The 23777-nt window shown below is 34.5% G+C and overlaps 2 protein-coding genes and 1 non-coding gene across 8 annotated transcripts in view; 1 reads left to right on the top strand and 2 right to left on the bottom strand.

The window, feature by feature from the left end:
• The window catches only part of Mef2 (myocyte enhancer factor 2), a 90095-nt gene extending 73292 nt beyond the window's left edge, over window positions 1-16803 (top strand). For 3 of the 6 annotated variants that reach the window (XM_028176828.2, XM_089727521.1, XM_028176829.2), the window contains 7 exons: window positions 907-1044; window positions 3814-3879; window positions 5122-5422; window positions 5862-6097; window positions 6598-6719; window positions 10244-10419; window positions 11205-16803. In XM_028176828.2, coding sequence (XP_028032629.2) covers window positions 907-1044; window positions 3814-3879; window positions 5122-5422; window positions 5862-6097; window positions 6598-6719; window positions 10244-10419; window positions 11205-11329 — 1164 coding nt within the window. In that variant the 3' untranslated portion in view covers window positions 11330-16803. The remainder of the gene's footprint in view (window positions 1-906; window positions 1045-3813; window positions 3880-5121; window positions 5423-5861; window positions 6098-6597; window positions 6720-10243; window positions 10420-11204) is intronic. The other 3 variants (XM_089727522.1, XM_028176831.2, XM_028176830.2) reach the window with 3 other exon arrangements.
• TRNAH-GUG (transfer RNA histidin (anticodon GUG)) lies at window positions 8794-8865 on the bottom strand. Its single transcript has one exon. It is a non-coding gene; the product is annotated as a tRNA-His (tRNA).
• Ir21a (Ionotropic receptor 21a) lies at window positions 16797-22988 on the bottom strand. The gene is made up of 9 exons (XM_028176784.2): window positions 21980-22988; window positions 20979-21175; window positions 20753-20884; window positions 20511-20672; window positions 20194-20435; window positions 19159-19299; window positions 18715-18910; window positions 18163-18361; window positions 16797-18013 (listed from the first exon to the last, which is right to left on the bottom strand). The coding sequence occupies exons 1-9, from the start codon at window positions 22703-22705 to the stop codon at window positions 17474-17476; spliced, it is 2535 nt and encodes an 844-aa protein (XP_028032585.2). The 5' UTR covers window positions 22706-22988; the 3' UTR covers window positions 16797-17473.
• Between the last annotated feature and the right edge of the window lie 789 nt (window positions 22989-23777).

Raw genomic sequence — 23777 nt, 5'->3', positions numbered from 1 at the left:
TGCAACATGCATTCATTATGACGCATGACGAGTTCTAGTTATTAGTTAGATCCAAACTATGACCCAATATTTGATCCAAACCAAACCAAGTAAATGTCGTATATAATAATTATTGTCTATTATATGCTGATAACGATGCTTCAACAAACTAAATAGCACTAAATCTAGACAATATTAATAAATGATGATCATAGTCCAACTGTACTAATCTTCCAAGCGCGACTGCATAAAAAAAAATGTTATAAAACTGGCCTCTTATATACTTATTTCCACTTTAATAAGTAACAAAGCTGATTAACGTTAAAACTAGAATACTGGTGCCCACTTTGAGACATGAAGTAGTATTTGAATAACGGCTTTGCCATCAGACCGGAACACATGTCTACTTCATGGCAGAAATAGGCAAGACACTGGAACCGACGCGCCTATAAACCCCAAATATAATTTAAATGGAAAACATATTCATAAACTGAGCTCGGCATGTCGTAGTAGTCAGTTTGTGGTCATTTCATATTTAGCAGACCAAAAACAACTGTCAAATAGCTTAGCATTCTTTAGTTTGCTTTAACTATATTCATTGCAAGAATACAATCGCATTTTATCATTACTATTGGGTTAACCATCAGAACCTATTTTTATATTCGAAAAGGCTAACTCTTCTTCTTCTTCGTCGCTTTCTTCATTACTGAAGGTCGTGTCCCTGAAACCTGACCGTAGCCTGTTTCGTGAGCTATTTGCATCTCGTCCGGTCCTCAGCTTCTCGAACGGTGGTTGCCAGTCGCAACCCAGTTAGAGCGGTTATTTGATCACACCAACGGCTAGGTAATCGGCCGCGGGGTCTCTTTCCTTTTACTTTGCCTTAAGGCTTATAATACACCCTGTATTTATTTATTGATCTTATTCCAGGTTACTTTCAATAAACGTAAATTCGGCGTAATGAAGAAGGCGTATGAGTTGAGCGTGCTATGCGACTGTGAGATTGCACTCATCATATTCAGCTCCAACAACAAACTGTACCAATATGCAAGCACGGACATGGACAAGGTCAGTATTATTGATCACACCTTTTTTTTATTGCTTAGATGGTTGGACGAGCTCACAGCCCACGTGGTGTTAAGTGGTTACTGAAGCCCATAGACATCTACAACGTAAATGCGCCACCGACCTCGAGATATAAGTTTTAAGGTCTCAGTATAGTTACAACGGCTGCCCCACTCTTCAAACCGAAACGCATTACTGCTTTACGGCAGACATAAGCAGGGTGGTGGTACCTACCCGTACGGACTAACGAGAGGTCCTTCCACCAGTATAGACCTTAATAAGTTTTCTCTTATTTCTGAGTTCACACCTCAACACCACAAACCACATCAACACCTCTTAATTTCCTATAATTAGAATTATGGAAATATATTTCATTACTGACAATCCCATGACAGCTACGACGAAAGTACAGTAATGAATTAAACAAGAGACTAAACTATTTTTTTCCAATTATTTCTAATTATGTTTACGATGCGCGAGAATTTCAGAAAATATCATGAGAACTTAATATTAAATTACTTGCGTATTCTGAAAAATCAATTGTAACTAAAGTTCATATTTTAAGATAAATACGAAGTTTGCTCTGTTTTAAGTAATAATAATAAAGAGTATTCATTGAATGCTTGGACAGAAGTTTTAACTATCGTAACAACAGTAGGAGGTGTCGATTTGCACATTTTTTCCATATTACATTCACCAGCACCATACTAAGATTGTAACTTGTATACTTTTTGAGGGTCACTCTTTTTGTCCACTCGATCAGTTTTCATTAAATTAAATTATTTTTCATTTATGAGACGTGTTTTAATTTTTTATAGTCAACACAAAATACACAATTTAATGTCTATACAACATCCGTCAAATATTATAGGTTTATAGCTTTTGTAGATACGCGGACGTTGGATTTAATAATGGCGATAAAAATATCTAAAATCGCATTTATTGGACACCAACAATCTCGAGCAACTCTTTCTAGGTTGCCTTATACAACGATTCCTTCTGGAGAATCAAATAAAAATGAATATTCTCTAAGCATTAGTTTAGCAGCTTAACTGTATTTATCACGTATTTCGATACAGCGTTTCCTACAATTGATTCACTGTACGTAGCAAAATAATTCGTGTGTTGCATTGCAAATGGTTTCCAGTGCTTCAACGCATTTAGAAACAATATAGGCATACGTAATTATAACGATTCTTGTGCAGTTTACGTACAAAGTTTTATCTGTATTCACGGAGTACATTTCCTTTTGTAGCACCACTTTTTTCATTATCATTAATTTGCTTCGGTTCCGTTGGCATCGAGCGTTGATAAAAAAATTAAACAAAAACTATACGAAATACGAGTTCATTGTTGTCTTAAAATTAACAACGATAGTAAAAAAAATTCAGCCACTGTTTAGTGTTTCTAAATTCACCAACTCGCCATAAAATTATAAACGTATGCTTAATATAAAAAAAAACTTAAAATCACAAATTACAAATGAAATCACGAACCGAAACTGACACTGTAATGGGCGCAGTAATAATAATTTAATTATGGCTCTATTTAAAGACAAAATTAACCAAATTTATTTTGAAAAGTTTTTTATTAAATTTCTAGATTTAAGAGATAAATAAGTCTAAAAATACTGGAGATAAGACAAAAATTAATGATAACATAAATCGGATCGAGCTTCGAAACATATTAATAAGTATAATGTGGACAAAAAATAAAATCAATCAATTACGAATCACCAACACAGTTCACTATTATTATTATATATGATACTTTCAAATTTACTTTAAACAGATGCAAAACTTATTTAAAATCGCGATAATAACGCCTCAATGTAATAAATCATAATTACATTGTTACAATTTTGTTATCGTTTACACTTAAATTTTCAAGTAATAATTAGTCCCAAAATTATAAAAATGAAACCAAACTACATTTGCGCTATAGTATTTTTTAAAGTTTACATGAATTCGACGGAATGCATGTTTAAGGTTTAATAACTCAAATTTTATTGTTATAATTAAAATATGGACTGACTTTTCAATAACACAAAGTTTATCAATCACGTAAATTTTAAAGTAAGACCCCTTGAATGCTGCTACTCACAATAAGATTTTAGATCAATTTTGATTCAAAGATTGTTCAACCTTCAAACCAACGCGTCAACCTAAAATTCAACAAATCTACAAAATCAAAAAATCTACACCTAGTATTTTTCATCTAATAAATACTGCAATGCTATCTTCAATTTATACATTGCTATTACTGTAAGCTCCGATGAACACCAGTGTGCTTAGTACGAGTTTTTTAACATTCTCGATATCGTAAAAGTTAACTCCAATTTGTAAGAAGTTGGAACGTTTGCCTACGTTTGCCGCTGGAGCGCTGTTCCAACTGCATACAAATTTGAGTTAACTTTTACGCTATCGAGAACTTTAAAAAACTCGCTCTAAGCTCACACAGATGGGCTCTAAACTGAAGTCCAAAAGGTTTTTTTTTATTGCTTAGATAGGTGGAAGAGCTCACAGCCCACCTGGTGTTACTGGAGCACATAGACATCTACAACAATAAATGCGCCACCCACCTTGAGATAAGTTCTAAAGTCTCAGTATAGTTCAACGGCTGCCCCACCCTTCAAACCGAAACGCATTACTGCTTCACGGCAGAAATAGGCAGGGTGGTGGTACCTACCCGTGCAGACTCAGAAGACGTCCTACCACCAGTCAATTTATATTCCTTTCCTAAAATTAATCACTCTCCTGTCATCTTTCTCAGGTTCTGCTGAAATACACGGAATACAATGAACCGCACGAGTCTCTTACGAACCGCAACATCATCGAGGTACATTAAGTACGGCGTCATCTGTGTGCAGTGATCGCAATGCAATGTCCATGCAAAACTTGACTTATGTCATTAACAGCGTGCTTATGTACTTACACAAACCTAATGCATACGTTGTTGTTGTTCCTACTAAAACTCTCAATATAGATATTTGAAGTAATGCCGCCCTAATGGATAAAACGCTGCACTCAATTAGAGTAATCCGACTATACAGAGATTCGAATCAATTAGAAATAAATGTGTTCTTAAAACTGAATCGCGAAGAATCTCCATTATAAATGGAAGTTTGTAAATTGGTGTCATTATGAGGTCCCACTGTTAAAAGTCTCCTGCCAATCTGTGAGAACCTGATGTTTTAAGATGGGCGAAGACATTGATATCGTGACCAAGTTGTATTTCAAATCTGCTGCATTAATAAAAACCTGAAGAGACCCATCGATGTGTTCCGAAATACGAATGTAATAGAAGATAGATGCTATAGATATCAGATTCCAAAAGTAGTAAAAAAGCATGTTCATTTCCTGTTTAAAAATGAAGTACAAAACACCAGACACCCAGTTTTATACAGTTTATGGCTGGACACCCCAAATATTTATGTTAGCTTCTCCTTGTACGAGCATGGGTTTTGTAAATATTTTTGTGTTTATTTGAATTAACCGTGCCTACCTGAGTCCGACTATTGATGAAGGCAAAGTCAGCGTTGCATCATTGCATTCGACACAACACACAAATGTACGCTAAATAAATTCACTTACCTATATTATATACTTTTGTAGATTTTGTCGAAAGCACTTTTTTGTTTTTGATTCTTTTTATTTTTTTTATTTACCCTTCGCTACATACTGAATTACAGACTAAACAAGATTTGAGCCTAACTTCGAATCAAGAAAAAAAGATTCAAAGAATCTAATCTTGCTTAGAATATTTTTTTCTTGATATCTCGGCTCCTAGATTATATAAAGCTTTTGGATTAACTTTTTCATCAAGTCTTATACAAAAATGGTTCCTTATATACTAAGTATACATTGACGCTAATTTCGACTAGACTAGAATCATGGATATTGCCTCGAATATCAAAAAACGAAAAGAAAGAGGCATTCTTTTCTAAATCCATATTTTGTTAATTTAACGGTGTGTAATGAGGGTGTAATAAATTGTTTAATGCATGCGTTATTAATCCAACATAGGAATTACCATTTTGGGTTGCCAAGCCACCTGAGCTGTTTCCGCTGACACTTACAGGCACTCACAAAGAAAGAGCACAAGAACGGAGTGATGTCGCCTGACAGCCCGGAAGCCGAACCCGAATACAACCTGACCCCCCGCACCGAAGCCAAGTACTCGAAGATCGACGAGGAATTCCAAATGATGATGCAAAGGAACCAGTTGAACGGGAGCCGCGTCGGTGTTGGCGTGACGGGAAGCAACTATAACCTACCGGTCAGCGTGCCTGTCGGGAACTACGATCAATCCTTACTCCAAGCTAGTCCACAAATGCATACCTCTATCAGTCCACGGCCATCGTCTTCGGAAACCGATTCAGGTGAATTACCTTATTGATTTTATTGGACCAACTGGGACGTATTGTTAATCTTCGGCCGGCCTTTGCTTGACTAGGCTCTGTCTCTGGCATTGCTGACGTCCGTGAGCAATACAAGCAACAGTAATCACTGACCACGGACTTTAGACTCGTCTGCCTTTTTTTTATTGCTTTGATGTGTGGACGAGCTCACGGCCCACCTGATCTTAAGTGGTTACCGGAGCCCTTTAGACATGGGTTGTAAGGTCTCACTTTTAACAGTACAATGGCTGCCCGGCCCATCAAATCGAAACGCATTACTGCTTCACGGCAGAAATAGACATACATACATAAGGTAAATAATAAAATAACTAAATATCGAACGCTATTTTTCCATTTCTGCGCTAGAAATTCCGTGTACGGGAATATAACCTTTCACCCGTTTTGTTGTTATGAATTACAGTATACCCAAGCGGCGGAATGCTCGAAATGTCAAACGGATACCCAGGCTCCGCATCACCACTGGGGGCGGGATGTACCCCGTCGCCGTCCCCCGGCCCCGCTCCCTCTCCCCACCGACACCCGCACAAGCCCCATGCCCACGCTCCGCCACCGCACCACTCGCCCCGACACAACAACCTGCGCGTCGTTATACCTAGTTCAATGCCACCACCGCAAGATGACATATCATATGCAGAGGTAAAACATCAATATATTATAAAATATCAATATTTATTTTGAAACTAAATACGGTTGTTGGATGAATTCTAACATCTGTAAGTACGATGGCACGCGATTAGTTTCAAGAAATGTTTGATTTTCATACAATTAATAATAGTCTTATAATACTTCATAATTTATAATCGACAAATAAATAATAGTGTCACAAAATCCGTCGTGTAAAAGGAGAATTGACCCTCCTCAGAATTGCATCTACTCTATAATTAAAATGCAGTGCGCAAGTACCTATTTTACTAACGTCGCATATGATGGGACGAATTCCGCTAATGCGTTCTACCAATTTCTGCAAGTAATTCCCAGAAAAAAGCCGTCTATATTCCGTAGCCATTGAGCATAAAGCGTAAAATGCACTCGGTGCTCTTCATTCAAAAAACATATTAAATAAGACCCAGCGGTTCTAAAACTGTTTTCAAATGCCAGTTTATTTCCTTATCTAACAATACTGTATTGTATTTCAGACACCACTAAGCTATTCACTCACCAACTTCGGACCACAGGACTTCAGTATGACCTCGGACATGGGAATCGGACTGACGTGGGGCGCACACCAACTGCAGACGTTACAACACAACAGGTACATGTCTGTGCCCAATTTTGATTTTTGTATTTTTATAATTATAGTCTCGCCTAACATCATCATCCACATTTTGACGTGACAACGTCTTATAATTCGATGGAGCCGACTGCGCGCACGAAAAAACATGACTCGTGCGGCGTTACCTCGCTCTGAGGCGTTCCACGATCACGTGGCTAAGCTGGCAATAAATTTCTCCAATTATTTTACGACAACAAAGACGCGATATTGGAATGCCGTAGTCAATTCGAGTCTAATTTGAATATTGAAAACGTCATGGGGGAAATTTAAGCGTCACGATCAATTCAATAGTGATTTCCATTTCTCTATATCCATACAAAATATCTATCAAACAAATAAAATTAAAATTTTCTTTTGAAAAATGAAACCATTCCATCGGTATTTTCTTATGACGTTGTCACGTTCAACTGTCGTCAGTAAACCGACTTTACAGACAACCGATTTTGTAAATCAGCTTTCTTATTTCCTGTTACAATAATCTGTTGGCTGTCCGAAACCTCTATAAGATACAATGTAACATGCTTATTCATTTTCAAGTATCATAATCCTCATATCGACGCTTGAAAGGCAAACGTGACTAAGCGACAATGCGTGAACTTTACAGTAGACTAATTTAAAGTTGAAATACCTGAAAACACAATTTATTTTAACGAATCCAGCTGTAGTAGAATCTAGCTAGTAGCTGTTGGATTGAAATGATTTTAATAGACCTAGAAATATATTTTTTTTGCGCATCGAATATGGTTATTGCCTATTATTTATGTACAAAGCAGTTATTGTCGCTTAGTCACTCTTGCCTTTCAAGCGTCGATATCGTTTTGTTTGTATGCAGTTTTCTGTTATAACCGTACCGTACGCTAATAACAGTGATCGATCATAAAGTCCTGGAACACTAACAGTGCTTCAAAAAAATAAAAATCGCATGCACTTTTAATTCATTAATTCATCATAATGTAAGTTGTTAAATAAAGTGAGAGATTACTGTGAATTTTTGTTATATTTATATTTGAAATATCCCACGTCTCCCCACTTCTACAATCTTGTATATTTCTAGAGCTTTTGGATTAAAGGTAGACTTCGGGTGAGGTTTAATAATCTCAAAAAACTGCATAAAATCGTAATTCGCTCGATGCAATTCTTATTCTTACGACACTTTATTTAATTCAATTTCAGAATTATATCTGTATGGATATCTTAGTAGCGAAAGTCAAAAAGTATACTATAAAAATACTGTGACCCTAGAACACTTGTCTCAGGTGGGTTCACTTAACACTAGGTGGGCCGTCATCCACTCATCTAAGCAACAACAAAAAAGTCACGTAGATGATTCGAAAATCACGTCTTTGCCTGATTGATAAAAATTCGAAGCTAAAAAACGTAGTGTTGAAGAACGGTAACCACCCGTGACGATTCTCGGATAATAGTAAAGAAAAACATGTTCCACTCGAACAGAAGCAAATCGATTTCGACTTAATAGATTGATATAAAAACATATGAATCGATTTTTTTTAAGTAAACGGGATAAAAAAAAATTAACGCGAAATGAGTTTGATGAATAAAAGAACGGGCGTGATCAATTTTAAGTCAATTAAGTAATGTCGAAAATTAATAAGAATGTTAAGCTTCAAATTATCTAAGTTAAGTAAAATAGCATTTTCAAATAGATAGCTGATGTGAATAAATAAAATTTCACTGAAAATAAGCGACAATAAAAAAAATCCCAAAAACACCTTTATAATAGTTGATGAATAGATAATATAAAATAATGAATGCATAATTCATTAAATAGTCGGTACAGATCATCATAATTAAGTCTCAGAAGAGAAGTAATTCTGGTACCATCCACGGAGATTGACAACTATGAAGTACTCTACGAAATACTGGTTTTGTACCTAAAGATCCAATTATTGTTCTCATACCGAAAATAACGATAATGCATTTCAAAAATAAATTGGAAATAAAACCGTTAATATAATATAACGTAAATTTTCACAAAATAATACGCACAACTTAAGTAAATTTAAAAAAGTAACGCTTCGCCATGACAGTGTAAAGTCACTGCCGTGACCAGGATTCGAACCTGGGTTACTACGGCCACAACGTAGGGTCCTAACCACTAGACGATCACGGCTATCGAAGCAAGTGTGAAATTAGCTGAAAATTACGTATACAAAATGTAATTACTGCGTTCCAAGCCAATATTTTAGCGTTTCATTGAAAAATTTAACAATAGAAGCAATTTAGAGTTGGAATCGTTTTATAGACTTTTTTGTTTTTCATCTTTTATTAAATAAATGTTTTTGTTGATATCTTGATAGTGATTATATAAAACACTAATAAATTATGGTTGCTTATCTAACGATAACTTAATGGTTCTAAGTAAGTTTATTTTGATGAATGTATGTCAAAGTGATGTAGTTTTAAACTCAAAAGTTTATTTATGAAACACAAAATTATTTGAATAAAATACAAACTTTTATATGTACCTATTTAGGAAAACGTTTATATGTATTTGGGGAATGTTATGAATTATTTATTTTATGTCGAACACAAACAAGTTCAAGTTTAAGCTTATGTTATTCATAATACTAAAAATAAATAGGAATTGTAATTAATCAGGTTTTCTGTAGCAGCAGATTAAAATTTCACGGCATTAGCAGTAACGCGTTTCACAGTGAAAGTATTGAGGACCACACTCAACCGAATTAATCCGATGTCTATTCTACGATATTCGTTAAAATTAGTTCGTGCGGACTTGCAAGAGGTCGTACCACCAGTAATTACGCAAATTATAATTTTACGGGTTTGATTTTTATTACACGATGTTATTCCTTCACCGTGGAAGTCAATCGTGTACGTTAGTGAAGTACGTATTTCATTAGAAAAATTGGTACCTACCCGCCTGTGGGATTCGAACCCCGTTGCATCGCTTGATACGAATGCACCGGACGTCCTATCCTTTAGTCCACGACGACTTCAAACTAACAAACACAAACATTGCACAGTGTGAAAATATATTTTTTATGAAATTTAAATTTACAGTCTGATTCTTCTGATTGTTTCTCTTTCATTTTTTGTAAGCCTTTATTGCTGATACTAAACAATGATATTTACACATAGTAGCAAATTGTTTTAACTTAAATCTAATACATCGGGTTTCCCGGCTCAGTGATCAGCGTGTCCTGTCACACATAGGCCTCTTCCAGCTGCTTCCATTCTTCTCTGTTGCTAGCTTTTCTGGACCAGATTGTCCCTCCAATTATCTTTATATAATCTGTCCATCTTCTAGCTTGCCTACCTCTTTTTCTTTTGCCATCACGTTTCAAACGAAATGATCAAAATCTCAATTAGAGTACCAGAAAAGCTAAGAAAACTCACGGAAATATACAATTCTCTTTCATTACTGAAGTGTAATTATTCGGGGCCTGATTTATAATAGATGGTTATTGTTTCCGTAAAAACGTTTGGTCGTCGGTCGTCATTGATTAAATCAATCGTTTGGAATACAGTGGCAGCCTGCCGGTATTGGGTGGTGGGGGAACTCCTCCACCGGCCGCGTCACCAAGCAATGTGAAGATCAAAGCGGAACCAGTATCGCCGCCACGCGCACCGGATCACTTGCATCGCGGCCCTCCTCCTGCCAGCATACCACAGCCCGCACATCAAATGCCAGGAGTCATTGATGGTGAGAGTCTTTAGACAGGATTAGTTTCCTTTTTTTGTATTTTCAGGGACTGACAAGAGAACTTGTCTTTATAGGAGGAGGATATCCCTATAAGGCCTAAGAAGAGTTTTTATCGATAGACAATAGTTCAATTTTTGTTTTATCATGAACTTTTTTAATCAGACCGGCCGCTGCTCTCGGAACAAAACATTTGCAAAGGGATTAGAAATACAAAAAGACGATGATATATTTTTGAATTCGTTTATTATATTCGAATATTTCTAAAAACTAAATAAATATACTAAATATATCTAGAATATGATAGGCGTATAAGAAGCGGCAATTTGGACGGTAAAACTTCTCAAAATGTACGTTCTGAAATTGTGCTTCACACAGAAGTGGTACTGAGCCGGGTCAAGTATTAAAGTAAGTTAAAGTTAGTTCTTAGTAATGCAGACTTTGTTGTAGTATAGTCATATTTCAGGATTCTCTACACCACCCTTGGTTGACTGGTAGAGAATGCCTCAGGCATTAAGTCCGCCATTGTACTTCTGTGCATTAAGTTGAATAAATAAATAAATATTTTATTTACCTTTGAAAAATATTTAATATATTTCCTAATTTGTTTTCGATTTTCAAGATATATGAAGATTAATAATGTCTTGAAAATAAATTCCTCATATTCGTGAAACTACATTCTAAAGTCACGGGTAATTGGAAACGCCTAGAAAGACCGCCTAAATAACCTATTAACATGTTTCAAATTACTAGTCCAACTTCTCTTACAACGGATCGTTTACTTGCAGGCTCAGTTTCGTCTAGTAACATGGGCTCGCCGGCAGGCCAAGACATGAGGCACTCCAACGCCGTTGCGCTTGACTACGAGCAACCCCATACCAAACGGCCGCGGATCGAGGGTTGGGCCACATAGCTAGGCTATGAGGCCTTCGGTCCCTACCCGAGGCCCCTCCACCCGCACTGCTAAGCGAGACCGCATGAGACCGCACGAGACCGCACGAGACCGCACGAGTCCGCACGCGGCCAACGGTGCCGCACACCGGCCCGCGGAACATAACTCTTACACTAAACGGTGCTGGATCGAACACAGCGTACTCTTATACAGAAAGGTGCATCTAAACTGAAGGTGCTTTTGATGGCACGGTGAGAAATCAAACATGGACCTCTTACGAGACTTTTCATTGGATCATCCAAAAATGGGCGTGACCCATCATAGATCTTTGAGATCGAATGTTAAATGTTCAAGTTTACACTATTTAATAATACGTAATTAATGTTAAATTGCACGCGCGATTACACTCGTATAAATAAATAAATGTTAAAAATTATTAAGTACAATAATGCTAGTTGCAACCCTTCAGAACAATTTTGAACTGTTTAATATATTATGTATTAGATATCTCTCCTGTAATTCCCTTGTACATAGTTGTCATTAAATGTGCAATCCGTGCCATTGTTTGTTTAGCTTAAAGTTAGTCAATTTAATTATAGTAACTGTTTATACAATAAATTGCACTAGAATACGGTTCGGAGTTAGTAACGCATCAGCCGGCGGAGTTGTGTGTTGTGTCACGTGACGGACTGTAACATTCTATCAGTGCGTTGAAGACTTATACAAGCGACTGTTGACTTTGTGTTAGTGTTTTAAAAAAAAAAGTTTTTTGTGCCATTTTAAAGATATAAATATAGTGTGACATCCGAACTTGAATCTTTTGTAAATGTAGCGTAGTATCATCACAGATAATGTATTGTATAATAAATCTACTATAATAATATCTATTGACATATTTATACACATGAGAATCATAATGATATTTACATAATATGTATACACGTCCTATTAGGAACGAATGTTATGTAAGTGTAAGTAATTTTAGCTAGAGATGAGAATGTAATGGTACCACACGAAGCTTTAAGATTTCTTATGATAACACTTGCACTTTAAGCAGATTTGTAAGTAAACAGTTATGATGTATGAATTTAGAGGCCCTTGACAAAGTATATTCATCACTTCGTGGATGCTGTCACCAGCTGTCTAGAACTGTGGGAAAGTAACGGATCTAATTCATACTTGTGAAGTCGTAAATCAGTAGTTGCACAACCCTAATGTTTCGAGCTTATTATTGGCCGAAGTTATAGTTGATCTCCGAAGTCTTTATCGTATCTGCCCAATTGCAAAGTCAATTTATGATACCTATCGTAAAACTCGTAACGTACTTCTTAAGTAAATTAAGGTTTAGTGTCCACGATGTATAGGAACAAATTTATTGTTTAGAAAATTTTATTTTGTTAATGTGATCTGAAGATTTGTATATTTTCAGTTTCTACTTAATCTGTAGTTGTAAATCACAGCTTTAAACGCACATACAAATTAAAATTATATAACAATGAATATAGAATATTTTGATACGGCACTATATGAAACACGTCCTGCTATATATTTTTGGAAGATGTTATCAAAAATAACAGCTTAGCTGAAGAAAATTTACACAAACCCAATACTTATAAATGTCATTCTTCTAGATTCATCTTCATCGTTCTAGATTCATCTTTGTCGTTTTGTACTTAGAACTAATGTTGCGAACTTGTTCTCCTGCCTTGGATGAGAATAGTCCAAATGTGGGATTTATCAAACTCATTTATCTTAACTACTGTCAATAAATTTCAATAAAATATAATTTAAATACTTTCAATAATACCAAATTATTATAGACCCTAAAACAAGAAAAGCGGAATTCTAAGAATTAATTATATTCTCTAAAAAAACACTTTTCTTTTTTAAATCCAAATACGTATAGGGAACTTGAGTATCCGTTTCAAAATTGACTTCTAACTTCATAACTATGCCATGCCGCACTACGTAGATCAAATAATAAAAAGTCTGTCGAAATATATGCCATATGTTTGTTTATTGGATGCACTGTTTTACTCTGTGTTACATAAATGCATAATATCCCCGTTGCAACATTTTCGCCAAACGAATGACGTTTTCCATCTTGACAAGCCACACAAGTTGGCCTTGTGGTTCCATGGAGCGGAAACATAAGAACTAAAGCATAGCCACGTAACCATAATATTATTATGCTGATTCGGTATAAAACATTATAACTAACTATATGAATCTTTGTTCCGGGGCCGTATTGTCCAAATTTAAGTCGATCCTAAAACGATTCTGGATTTATAAAAATTTAATTCCGATCACAATCCCTTTATCTTGAATTTCCCAGAAGTCGCTAAGAGTTGAAATCTTGGATTCTGATACATAAGTTTTATTTTTGTTTTCCAAAATCAGTTATTTTCCAAAATCCCTTATAATTCTTGAATAATACAGGTAAATAAAAATATAATTTTATTTGTTGCGTTCTAAACCGAAATAAACCTCATTCACACTATAGGTTTTCAATGTGAAAGTCATAAACTATTCGGTGAAAAAACTAACGCATTCGGCTGCAATTGAACTAACTATCCGATAAGAATTATAAAATAATTTTTACCGCATTATTAAGTTTAACGTGTTGTCAGCTTCAGTTAAAGTTAGACAATACGACCGCTTTAGTCATTGAATATCACAACGTTACTATTCTGTCCCCTCATATCATCTCACTGTAGATGCCTTACTCACAGTGCCTAAATATACCATATTATACCAAATTTGTACGATAACATTTTGATTTAATATTTTTTCACATCCTGATAAATATAAGTATTTTGAAGATGTTAAACTTACGACCGTACAACGTAGATTGTAGGTAAATATTTATCATATTCACATGTAAGTAGCCATTTTATATGTCTCGGAAAAGAAAAGCTGCGGTCGTATGTAATTATACCACGTTTCGGAGCAGTGAAACTGTCTTGTGTGGTTGATTGTATAAAATAATTGTTAAGTAAATCAATATTTAAACGTAATTTTAGGTACTTCAAATCACACTAACAAAATTTTGGATAGTGAATTGTGTGTTGGTTAAATTTGTACAGGGAAATTAACCAGTTTCAATGTTCAAAAGTCTGAACGCGTTAGATGATGAAATATCAAATGTATTTTCGCATTGTATAAGTACACGATTAGTTTGTAAAAAGGAATTAATATTTTACTACCCGAGCATAATAATGTTAACCTGTTTTTAGGGAACTGTAAAACATAAAATACACTTTAATGTTTAGGATTATTATTGTTGATGTGATATGTATAACTTCACTGTTGTAAACGTTAGGCCCGTCGCTTACGTCATAAAATATATTAACATAAGCATTATTTAACAGCAGACTCGTTTTATGAACGTTGATGTTGTATATTTCTTAATGTTATGTAGATGAATGTGTTATATAGTGTATACTGTACACAGTATAGTGTAAGCAAACGGTCAATGATGTTTTTGAAGACGTCATTACGCGTAGCTTCGTCCACGTTCAGAATAAGGATGTATTCTATGATTCTGTGGACATAGGGCAGATAGTAATGAAAAAATTGCAAATGCTCAGCATGCGTAATTTAGATTTGAATAAAATCACGTATTTCGAAGTTTAAAAACGATTTACTGAATTAAAAGAGCATTGTCAAAATTAATTTATTGATTTTGTATTATCATTATTTGCTTAATGATCACAAATTTGATCGTATATATTTTAGACGCAACATCAAATACCTACCATTTAAAAGAAACCTTTTATGAAAGCAACATCGAAATTAGTTTTAGCATGACATAGCAATTATTATCTTAAAGATGGGTATAAAGATGAATGTGTGGGAAATTCTCACTGTCTCTTTGCTCGGACTGTTATTCTCTATCTTTTCTATTTTTGAAATTTTCTCTATACCACCGGGCTAAAAAGGTTTCTTTCTAACTTGGATATTATAAACAGTTAAAAAATCTTTATTATAAGTTATGGAAAAGAAAAAGATAATTCGTATTGACATCCCAAATGTCATTATTACTGTTTCTGACATTGTTAATTGGATAACAAGAGGACCTGTTTTCAGATGTTTTAAATTCGCGTTAGTCGTTTGGTGGTTTGTTCCTAAAAACACTTCATTGTGGTTATGTTATGTGCTTGTAATGAATTTGCTCAATCGTGTTTGGTTGGCGATGAAGCGATCACCTTGTTTCTTGTTGTCTAAATTATATCAGTTGTAGGTATGTAATATAATTATGAACAGAAATGAAAAAGGAAATATTACTTTCAATGATGTAGAGATAAATTGAATTCGTAAGAGATAAAAGTTTTATTGAAAGTCCTTAATCTAATTAAATCTAATTGGTGTGAATAGGAACAATAAAATAATTTGATAAAACCATTTGCATGAGTTGCATAACGTATTTTCAAATTGTTTATGTTGTTCAGTATTTACCAGAATTAAGTCAGATTGCACTATTGATTATAATAATTAAGATTGATTATTTTGCACAAATTAGTAATTGGATTATTCATGTACTCTAAAATAAATTCAAAACTATACATTTGCAAAAAAAAATATATACGAAAATGCAATATTAAATTTTGCACAGCGGAATAATATGTAATGTTATAATGAAAATAAATATTTTGTATAAATTAAACAGTTAAGCTGGTATTGGGAGCATTATTTCCGAGGTTGTGAACTTTGCTATCTATCGGGAATGATTTCATTTGTAATTAATTAAATTTCTATTATATATTAATTAATCGTTTATTGACGCACAACGGTGTTGTGTGTTTGTGTAAAAAGAGTTTGCTTTGTTTGTTTTTAGGTATATACATAATATTAAATAATTCGACCTGTACGTATCCAGCTGTGTGACAATAGCAAAGCTGTAATTTTGTAATCTAGTTCGTTGCATTTAATTAAAATGTAGTCGTAAGTATGAGAGTATCATTGTAATAATAACTTAAATCACATTAGAATTTTTACGTTGTTTTGTATGTACCCCTCTCCGCGTTTGCTATTGCACCAGTCGATTACACCCTAATAGTATAGGAATATGATACATATCCTTTTGAATACTCAAATTAAATTCAAATTCGTTTCTGTCTTAACACTTGTGCAATACATATGTAACAAATCGGTTAGGTAGATACTTAGGAATACGAAAGTTTGAGTTTACAATGAAAATGAGAAATCTGTTGTATTTTATTCGATATTTTTACTATCATCGGGTGACCGATGTTTTAAGTCATAATATTATTTTTAAGTTAAGGCCGGGCCAAATACTGCATCTATTTAGGTCTAATGGCGTCTGTATTTGTGTTGAAACAATTGTCTGTCGTGTGTATAAAATAAAAGATTGTTTGATGAATGCAGAACATCTCAGTGGCTGAATGGAATATTAATGTTAATCGACAGTGTTAGAAAAATTGTTATAAATTATTTTCATGACTGTTCGAAGAATAATAAAGAGTTGGATGTCAGTTTTTTTTATTTTATTTAAATCTTTACACCACATAAGAGAATATTAACATAAATATTTAGAGTGGAGATAAGTAGAGTAAAAATCGTCGTGGCCTAAAGTGTAAGACGTACAGTGTATAGAGCGATGCGACTGTACCGGTTTTCGGTTTACCGTTTTAAACATATACTTACTATATGCAGTACTAAGCAGAACGTCTCAATTTAAAAAAAGCTTTCTGAACTGTAAGTGCATTTTTGGAATGCGCCACAATGCCCTGTAAAATCACTTACAAATTACAAACATATCGTATTACGATTACTGATATGACGATAATCACCCATAAATATCATATACAATGTGTTGTTTTCATTTCAATTGTATCTATCTATTATCTCCAATTAAAGATAAAACGACAATTCTTTAAGTAAACCGGCTCAGCAACACGATCATCGCCACAAGTCACCAGGGAATTGTGTTAATATAAATAATATGAAAACATAATTAATTCAAAATTTTATATTTGAAACAACATTTCCCGATGACTAGACGTGCTTGCACCAATCGCCAGTCCTGTTTTCTAAATTGACAGGAGTTGTTGATGTAGCTTGTATTAACCAATAAAATACTTTTATATTAAAAAATCTGAAGGAAGCCTCGTCGAACTGTGAATCGGAATTAGTATCTGCAATTTATTTAACAGCATCCCCAAAAGCATTATTCGACGCAGTGCTTTGCCTAGTTTCCAGAACAACATCCTGACAATTATTTAAAATAGCACCACGTCTCCTCAGATCTCTTTCGAATATTTCCTTCACTTCTTTCTCCAAATCGACTGAACTAGATCTTCTAGAGTCCCATTCAGAGGTAAATTGCTTATGAATTTCTATACTTTCTTCTGTTACATTTATAATTTGTCCGTCTAAGGATTCATTAGAACCAGGGCTAGTAGATCTTGAACAAAAATGGAGAACGCTTTCTGTCTCTGTTTTAAAATCTTTGCTGTCAGTTGGTGGCATATTTATTGAATCTTCTTTAGTACTAGAATTTACAAGCGTGTTTTTCTTCTTTCTGAATCTACATAGCTTAGAGAATCCGCCAATCCATTCGGATATAAGTGCCGTTGCTGCTATGAGGAAACCTGCTGCTAATAGTAAGAACATGCCTTGAGTGTCCTCTAAGGTCAATCCTTTCTCTTCAGCTGCAGATACTTTCAAAGAACCTCCAACTGCCTGTATTTGAACAACGATTTATTTTATAATAAAATGCAATATTTTATTTTACTACCGGTCAAATTAAAAGAACATTTTATCTCAAATGTCTCAATAATATCTAAGCTACCAATATACTTATTCAAGAAGAAAATAGGTAAATCACTCACAGAAAGTAATTTCCCATTACTGCTTCTTTGCATTTCCCAACGGACTTCGTCTACTATTTTATCTACTATGCCACTTTGTACCATCCTTCTTAGGTCATTATTCAGTTTGGCTGTATACAAGGAATTATTTGGAAATCCAATAGTAACTCCAAATGGTACAAAACATTCATTAGAAATGTGCAGGACGGCTCTTTTTGATCTAGAATTATTACAAAACATTATTATTTGTTTCATATTAGATGCTAGGATTGTTCATTCTAATACTATATTTAAACTTTTTCTTTCACTTTGTCTATTAAAGTAGAGTGCAAAAGATGCTAATTTTTTCAATGCAAAATATTATGTTTCAGTCAATTCCCAGGTAAAGTTGACATTTTGAACAGGTTGAAAATCTTCATTTATATTCGTCGCCGATCATCAGAATTTATAGAATCACTAGTCAGAAGCTTAGTCATAGCACAGTTCTTATAGAAATAAATGAGCCAAAACAAGTATTCTACCACCTACAGTGAACAGTTGAGTATCACATTTGAACAGCATCGGAATACATACGTGGTTTTCGTAAAATTAGATTGTACAATATATTCGAGTTCAGCTTTTGATCCCAAAAAGGCGTACGGCCAAAAGAATGCTTTGGTCGTGTTCATGATTCCAGCCTCGACATTGGGTACTAACTCCAATTTCTTTAAGAGCTTATTTGTATTAGGATCTGATGAGTTGAGGAACCATCTTTCCCAGCCACCCCGATCTAAAAGACAATAAATAAAATATATTCTACATACTTACTCGTACTCTAGTACATTATAACGTAATTAATACCCTCTTGACATTTTTTTATAGTACATACCATTAGCGTTCCTTCTAGTAAAATTTATAACTCTTTTATTTCGTAATAATAAAATAGCATTATATTTATATACATATGTTAACGTGGAAATTTAACACTTATCTTCAAAATGTCAACTTATAAATGAAATACTACGTTTCTTCACATACCTAAGGTCCCCACTCTGTAAAAACCCGCTAGTAATTGATGAATGCTATCAACAGTCTCCGGGAACATTGGCAACGTCACAAATGCTATAATGGAGCCAGTGTAACAACTTGTAATAATTATTGTAAAAATCCAGTACCATCCTAAAATAATAAAATGGAAAAATTTTACCAATTTCTTCCAATGAATTCATAAAGTTATTTGTACTTCTACGCATCTTTGCTCGCCCAGTGTATGTATGTATAGTTAGATATGTATTGTAAATCATGCTATTCTTCCATGAGTCAGTAAAATCATCACATTATTTACATATCTGTAGTTTATGTATTTAGATCCTATAAGTATAAATATCTGTTCTACATAGAAAATTTATTTACGAATTCACTTCAACTGGGTCAGTGAACCTTCAATATTTTAAAATTGGGGCTGAACCACACGTTTGAATGGCCCCCATTCAGGGGGAGGGTGAATCACATCAGTGTTGCTTACTATTAAGCAAGTATTTAAAAACATTGGTCTGTGAGCTTAGCACTCCATTTCTTATATTGTTACGTCGATAAGAGTAACACCGTCTATTGGCGAATAGCCGAACGAATATCGGAGGTACTAGTAAAATCGAGAAGTACAACGCCATCTATTTTCGGTTTGCAGAAACACACATTGAAGCTACTCGACTAGCCCAGAATATACTCGAAAAATCTAGGGATCTCGTGTCGACTATAAAAGCCTTGCAGAGATGGCACGCAGTCAGTCAGTAATCGGAACTACTCGAAGCGAAACAGCGAACGGATCACCTGAAGCGAAGCGGAAGAAGTGAATTGACAATTTTAAGTCTTAACGATCTTAACGGTCTTAACGAAATAAGTGTTCTAAATGTTGAATACAGTTTTAATTTATACTTCGGTAGAGTTTTTATTTATCCCAAACCCCAGCGCGCAACAATATTATAATAATTTAATTATAATTTTACTTTTAATTATATAGGTAAAGAAAATTAAAATTATAGATATAACTAGAACAAATAAAACATTTTTTACCAATGAGTAATCTAGTAGTGATCTTGTCGGTTTTACTCCATGAATTTCTGCCGAGGAACGTAAAGCAATTTGTAAAGGTACCAAAGACATACCAAAACATATTTTCTATTTCGCCACTATTATTAATCAGATGTCTCAGGGTGTGCTTATCAGAAAAAGCCAAAGGAAACATACCAAACAGGTATGTTAATGTTAAAGCAACCCAGACATGCCAATGGAAAGGACCAAGAATCGCCCGGTACCTAAAATTATATTTGTTTTGTAAATACAAACGAAATGAAGCTATTGAAAATTGAATAAAAACTATTAAGAGATACCGTGGCAAAGCTGTGGACATAAGTGTAATAAAAACAGCACAATCTTGAGAATGCGCAAATGTGACGTCCATTTCTCTGGTTCTATCTATAGTGAGATACATTCCAGCTACACCAATATCTGCCCGACCTTTGGCTATTTCTTTGGCAACAGCATCACCTGACCTGGTCAAAGAAAAGATGCTACGTAAAAGTTTGAACGCTTTACATTCAACATCAGCGTTATAAAATTTAAAGTAACTCACCCTAAATGAAGTTCTTGAGGCTCTACAATTTCTATAGAAAAATTGTTTTTCTCGGCTAGTAAATGTAACAACCTTATTTCAATTCCATCCCAAACCACTCTTGGATTTCCACCATCGAGATCAGATTTTATTCTATAAAAATCATTTTTATAAAAAAATTCTTTGAGTTTACTAATTTTGCGAAGTATAATTTAGTATAATTATAAATTATTAATGCTCATCTTACCTTCTAAAAACGAAAGGTGGTTGGTTGGCTGCAGCTACGACGAATCTATGTCCCGCATACCCTCCTGTCATTTTTTGTGGAAACAAATTTACATTCCTCGAAAACTTTCCATGAGACCAAGAATTGAGAACGACGGGCTTACTTGCACCCAATCCGTCCGTGTATAATTTATGAGTGTATAATATATACGGTGATTCCTAGACATGTGTACAAATATGTATGATTAGTAAGGATAGTTTTAGTATGAATAATAATATTATCTACCCAAGGTACCATTTAGCTTATAATATGTAAGATATCAGGTAAAGTTACGATCAGTCGATCATGATCATCATAATACTAATGCATTAGTCAGCTGAGTTCCAAAATGTTAACATATTAAATTATTAATACTTCCAACCTTTACTACGGTAATAAATGCTGCGCTATTCTATTTACTTAAAGTTTCTTAAATTTAGATTTTATAAACTCAACAAATTTCGTTTTTTTTTTCACAGAACTAAGAGGTCTAATTTATTGGGAACAAATAATCAAAGTTTCAGTACTTATCACCTTCAAAATTAAATATTTATTTCTTTTTTTTATTTAGCTTTCTAATATACCTATATACATATTTCTTTAGCTTTCTAATATATATTTCTTTTTCTTTTTCATTTGAAGCTATCCGAGACTTTTTTCTCCTCAATACTTGAACCCTAACTACAATTACATTTATTTGTTCAATGATCTTGCGATTGCTAACCGTCACGTTAGTTAATTTGTACCTTAACTTAATCCAAATAAATATTAATTGTTTTAACGGACCGTTTCTGAGAAAAAGGGGTAATGAAAGGGGTCGCTATATTATTCCGTTAAAGGGTGAAGGAACTCACGGCCCACCTGACGTTAAGTGGTTTTGGTCTAAGTATATCGGCTCTCCCACCCTTTAAAGCGGAAAGCATTGATAGAAAATTTGTAGATGTATATTTTTATTCAGAACTTTAATAAATAAATTAACTTACTATAGTTGAATCATCGTCTTCTTTGAAACTCTGTCCGATGACTACTAAATTGATAAATCCTCTTGAAAATGAACTAGATAAGAATTCATGTACCGCCCACTGCGAAGATCTAGCGACTACAATAACTTTGCTCTCCGACTGTTTGCCTAAAACTTTTGCGCTGACTTTTACATCAGAGAGAAATATTATGAAATGCAAACACTTCTGAACAGGCTGCAGTAGTTTCGGTTCTTGTAATTGACTGTGTTCATTGATGTATCCATGGACAAAAGATACCGGAAAGTTTCTAAGTAAATTTTGAAACAAATAACTTTCCTTCAGTTTAATTTGACTATCGTATAGTATAACCGGCGTACATCCATTGAGGTAGGTCAGAGTTATGTTCTGTATCAGTTTTATTAACGACGGAGTTTGATCAAAGACATTGCTCTTATTTATGAAGTGCTCATACCATAACTCCTCTCTGGTCTTCGGGTGTCCGTAAAACACTGGATCGACGGCTCTTTTAGATTTCACATTTTTCATTCGATTACCAAAATGTAAGTCACTTTCATAGTGATAAGCGAAATCATTATGTTCTTTTAAAATTGGCGTAAATTTTTTGTTCCACAACCAACTCCGCGATGAGTTTCTAAGAAGAGATTCTGAATGATAAGAAATTATTTCTTGGCTTGAAATGATATAAAAAATGAAGAACAGAAAACCGTACAAGCTTCTTCTATCCATGACTTAGACGAGTGAACAGAATAAAAAGCGATGTTCTTATATAAGTTTATTTTTGACCGTGATCTTTGAAAATTTGCCGAGTTCGGTCAGGTGCGGTGATTGAAATTTCATTTTTCATGACCAATATCTGGCCGGTGGCGGTCACGGTCGAACGAAATGAACGAATCAAATATAAACGTATTTTGATAGAATTATATAACAGAATTCAATGTGAAAACTAAGTATCGATTTTTGTGATGAATAATTTCATGTAGTAGGCAGCGGCTTGGCTCTGCTCCTGGCATTGTTGTAGGCAGCGACTTGGCTCTGCTCCTGGCATTGTTGTAGGCAGCGGCTTAGCTCTGCTCCTGGCATTGCTGAAGTCCATGGGCGACGGTAACCACTTACCATCAGGTGGGCTCGTCTGTCTACAAAGGCAATAAAAAAAATCTATTAAGATTATATTGTGTGAAGAAAACTATATACATGTTATTTATTACTTTACTCTAAAGGTATTTATTTATGTAATCACTGTTGATTAATGAAAACTAATAAAACTAATTGATTTAATCTCCCGCATTGACAATAAAATATTGACTTTAATTGGTTAATAAAAATTGCGAAAACCGAAGAAGACGACAAATGATTAAGGTACGGTACATTCACTAATTATATTTTTGTTCAAAACTTACTTTAAAAGTCGTACGCTGAATGAGTACAGTAGAGAGTGCATATACTTTATTGTAAGTACAAATTTATTTATTTATTTTATGCTTAGTTGGGTGGACGAGCTCACAGCCCACCTGGTGTTAAGTGGTTACCAGAGCCCATAGACATTTACAACGTGAATGCCTTGAGATATGAGTTCCAAGGACTCCCTTTTTATAGTACAACGGCTGCATCACCCAGATCCATCCATCCATCAGGTTATAAGTACATAGGTGTTTCATTAGAAAAATGGTACCTGCCTGCGGGATTCGAACACCGTTGCATCGCCTAGTACGAACTTACCGGGCGTCTTATCCTTTAGGCCACGAGGGCTTCGAAAGATTGACTTTTGGAGCCTTCCCTGGATGATTCGTACTCTTGCGCA

Source organism: Bombyx mandarina, chromosome 05 (assembly GCF_030267445.1).
Source record: "Bombyx mandarina strain Sakado chromosome 05, ASM3026744v2".
In the NCBI taxonomy this organism is placed as follows: domain Eukaryota; kingdom Metazoa; phylum Arthropoda; class Insecta; order Lepidoptera; family Bombycidae; genus Bombyx; species Bombyx mandarina.
Note: the sequence above shows the minus strand (reverse complement) of the source record. Positions and strands in the feature narration are given on the sequence as shown.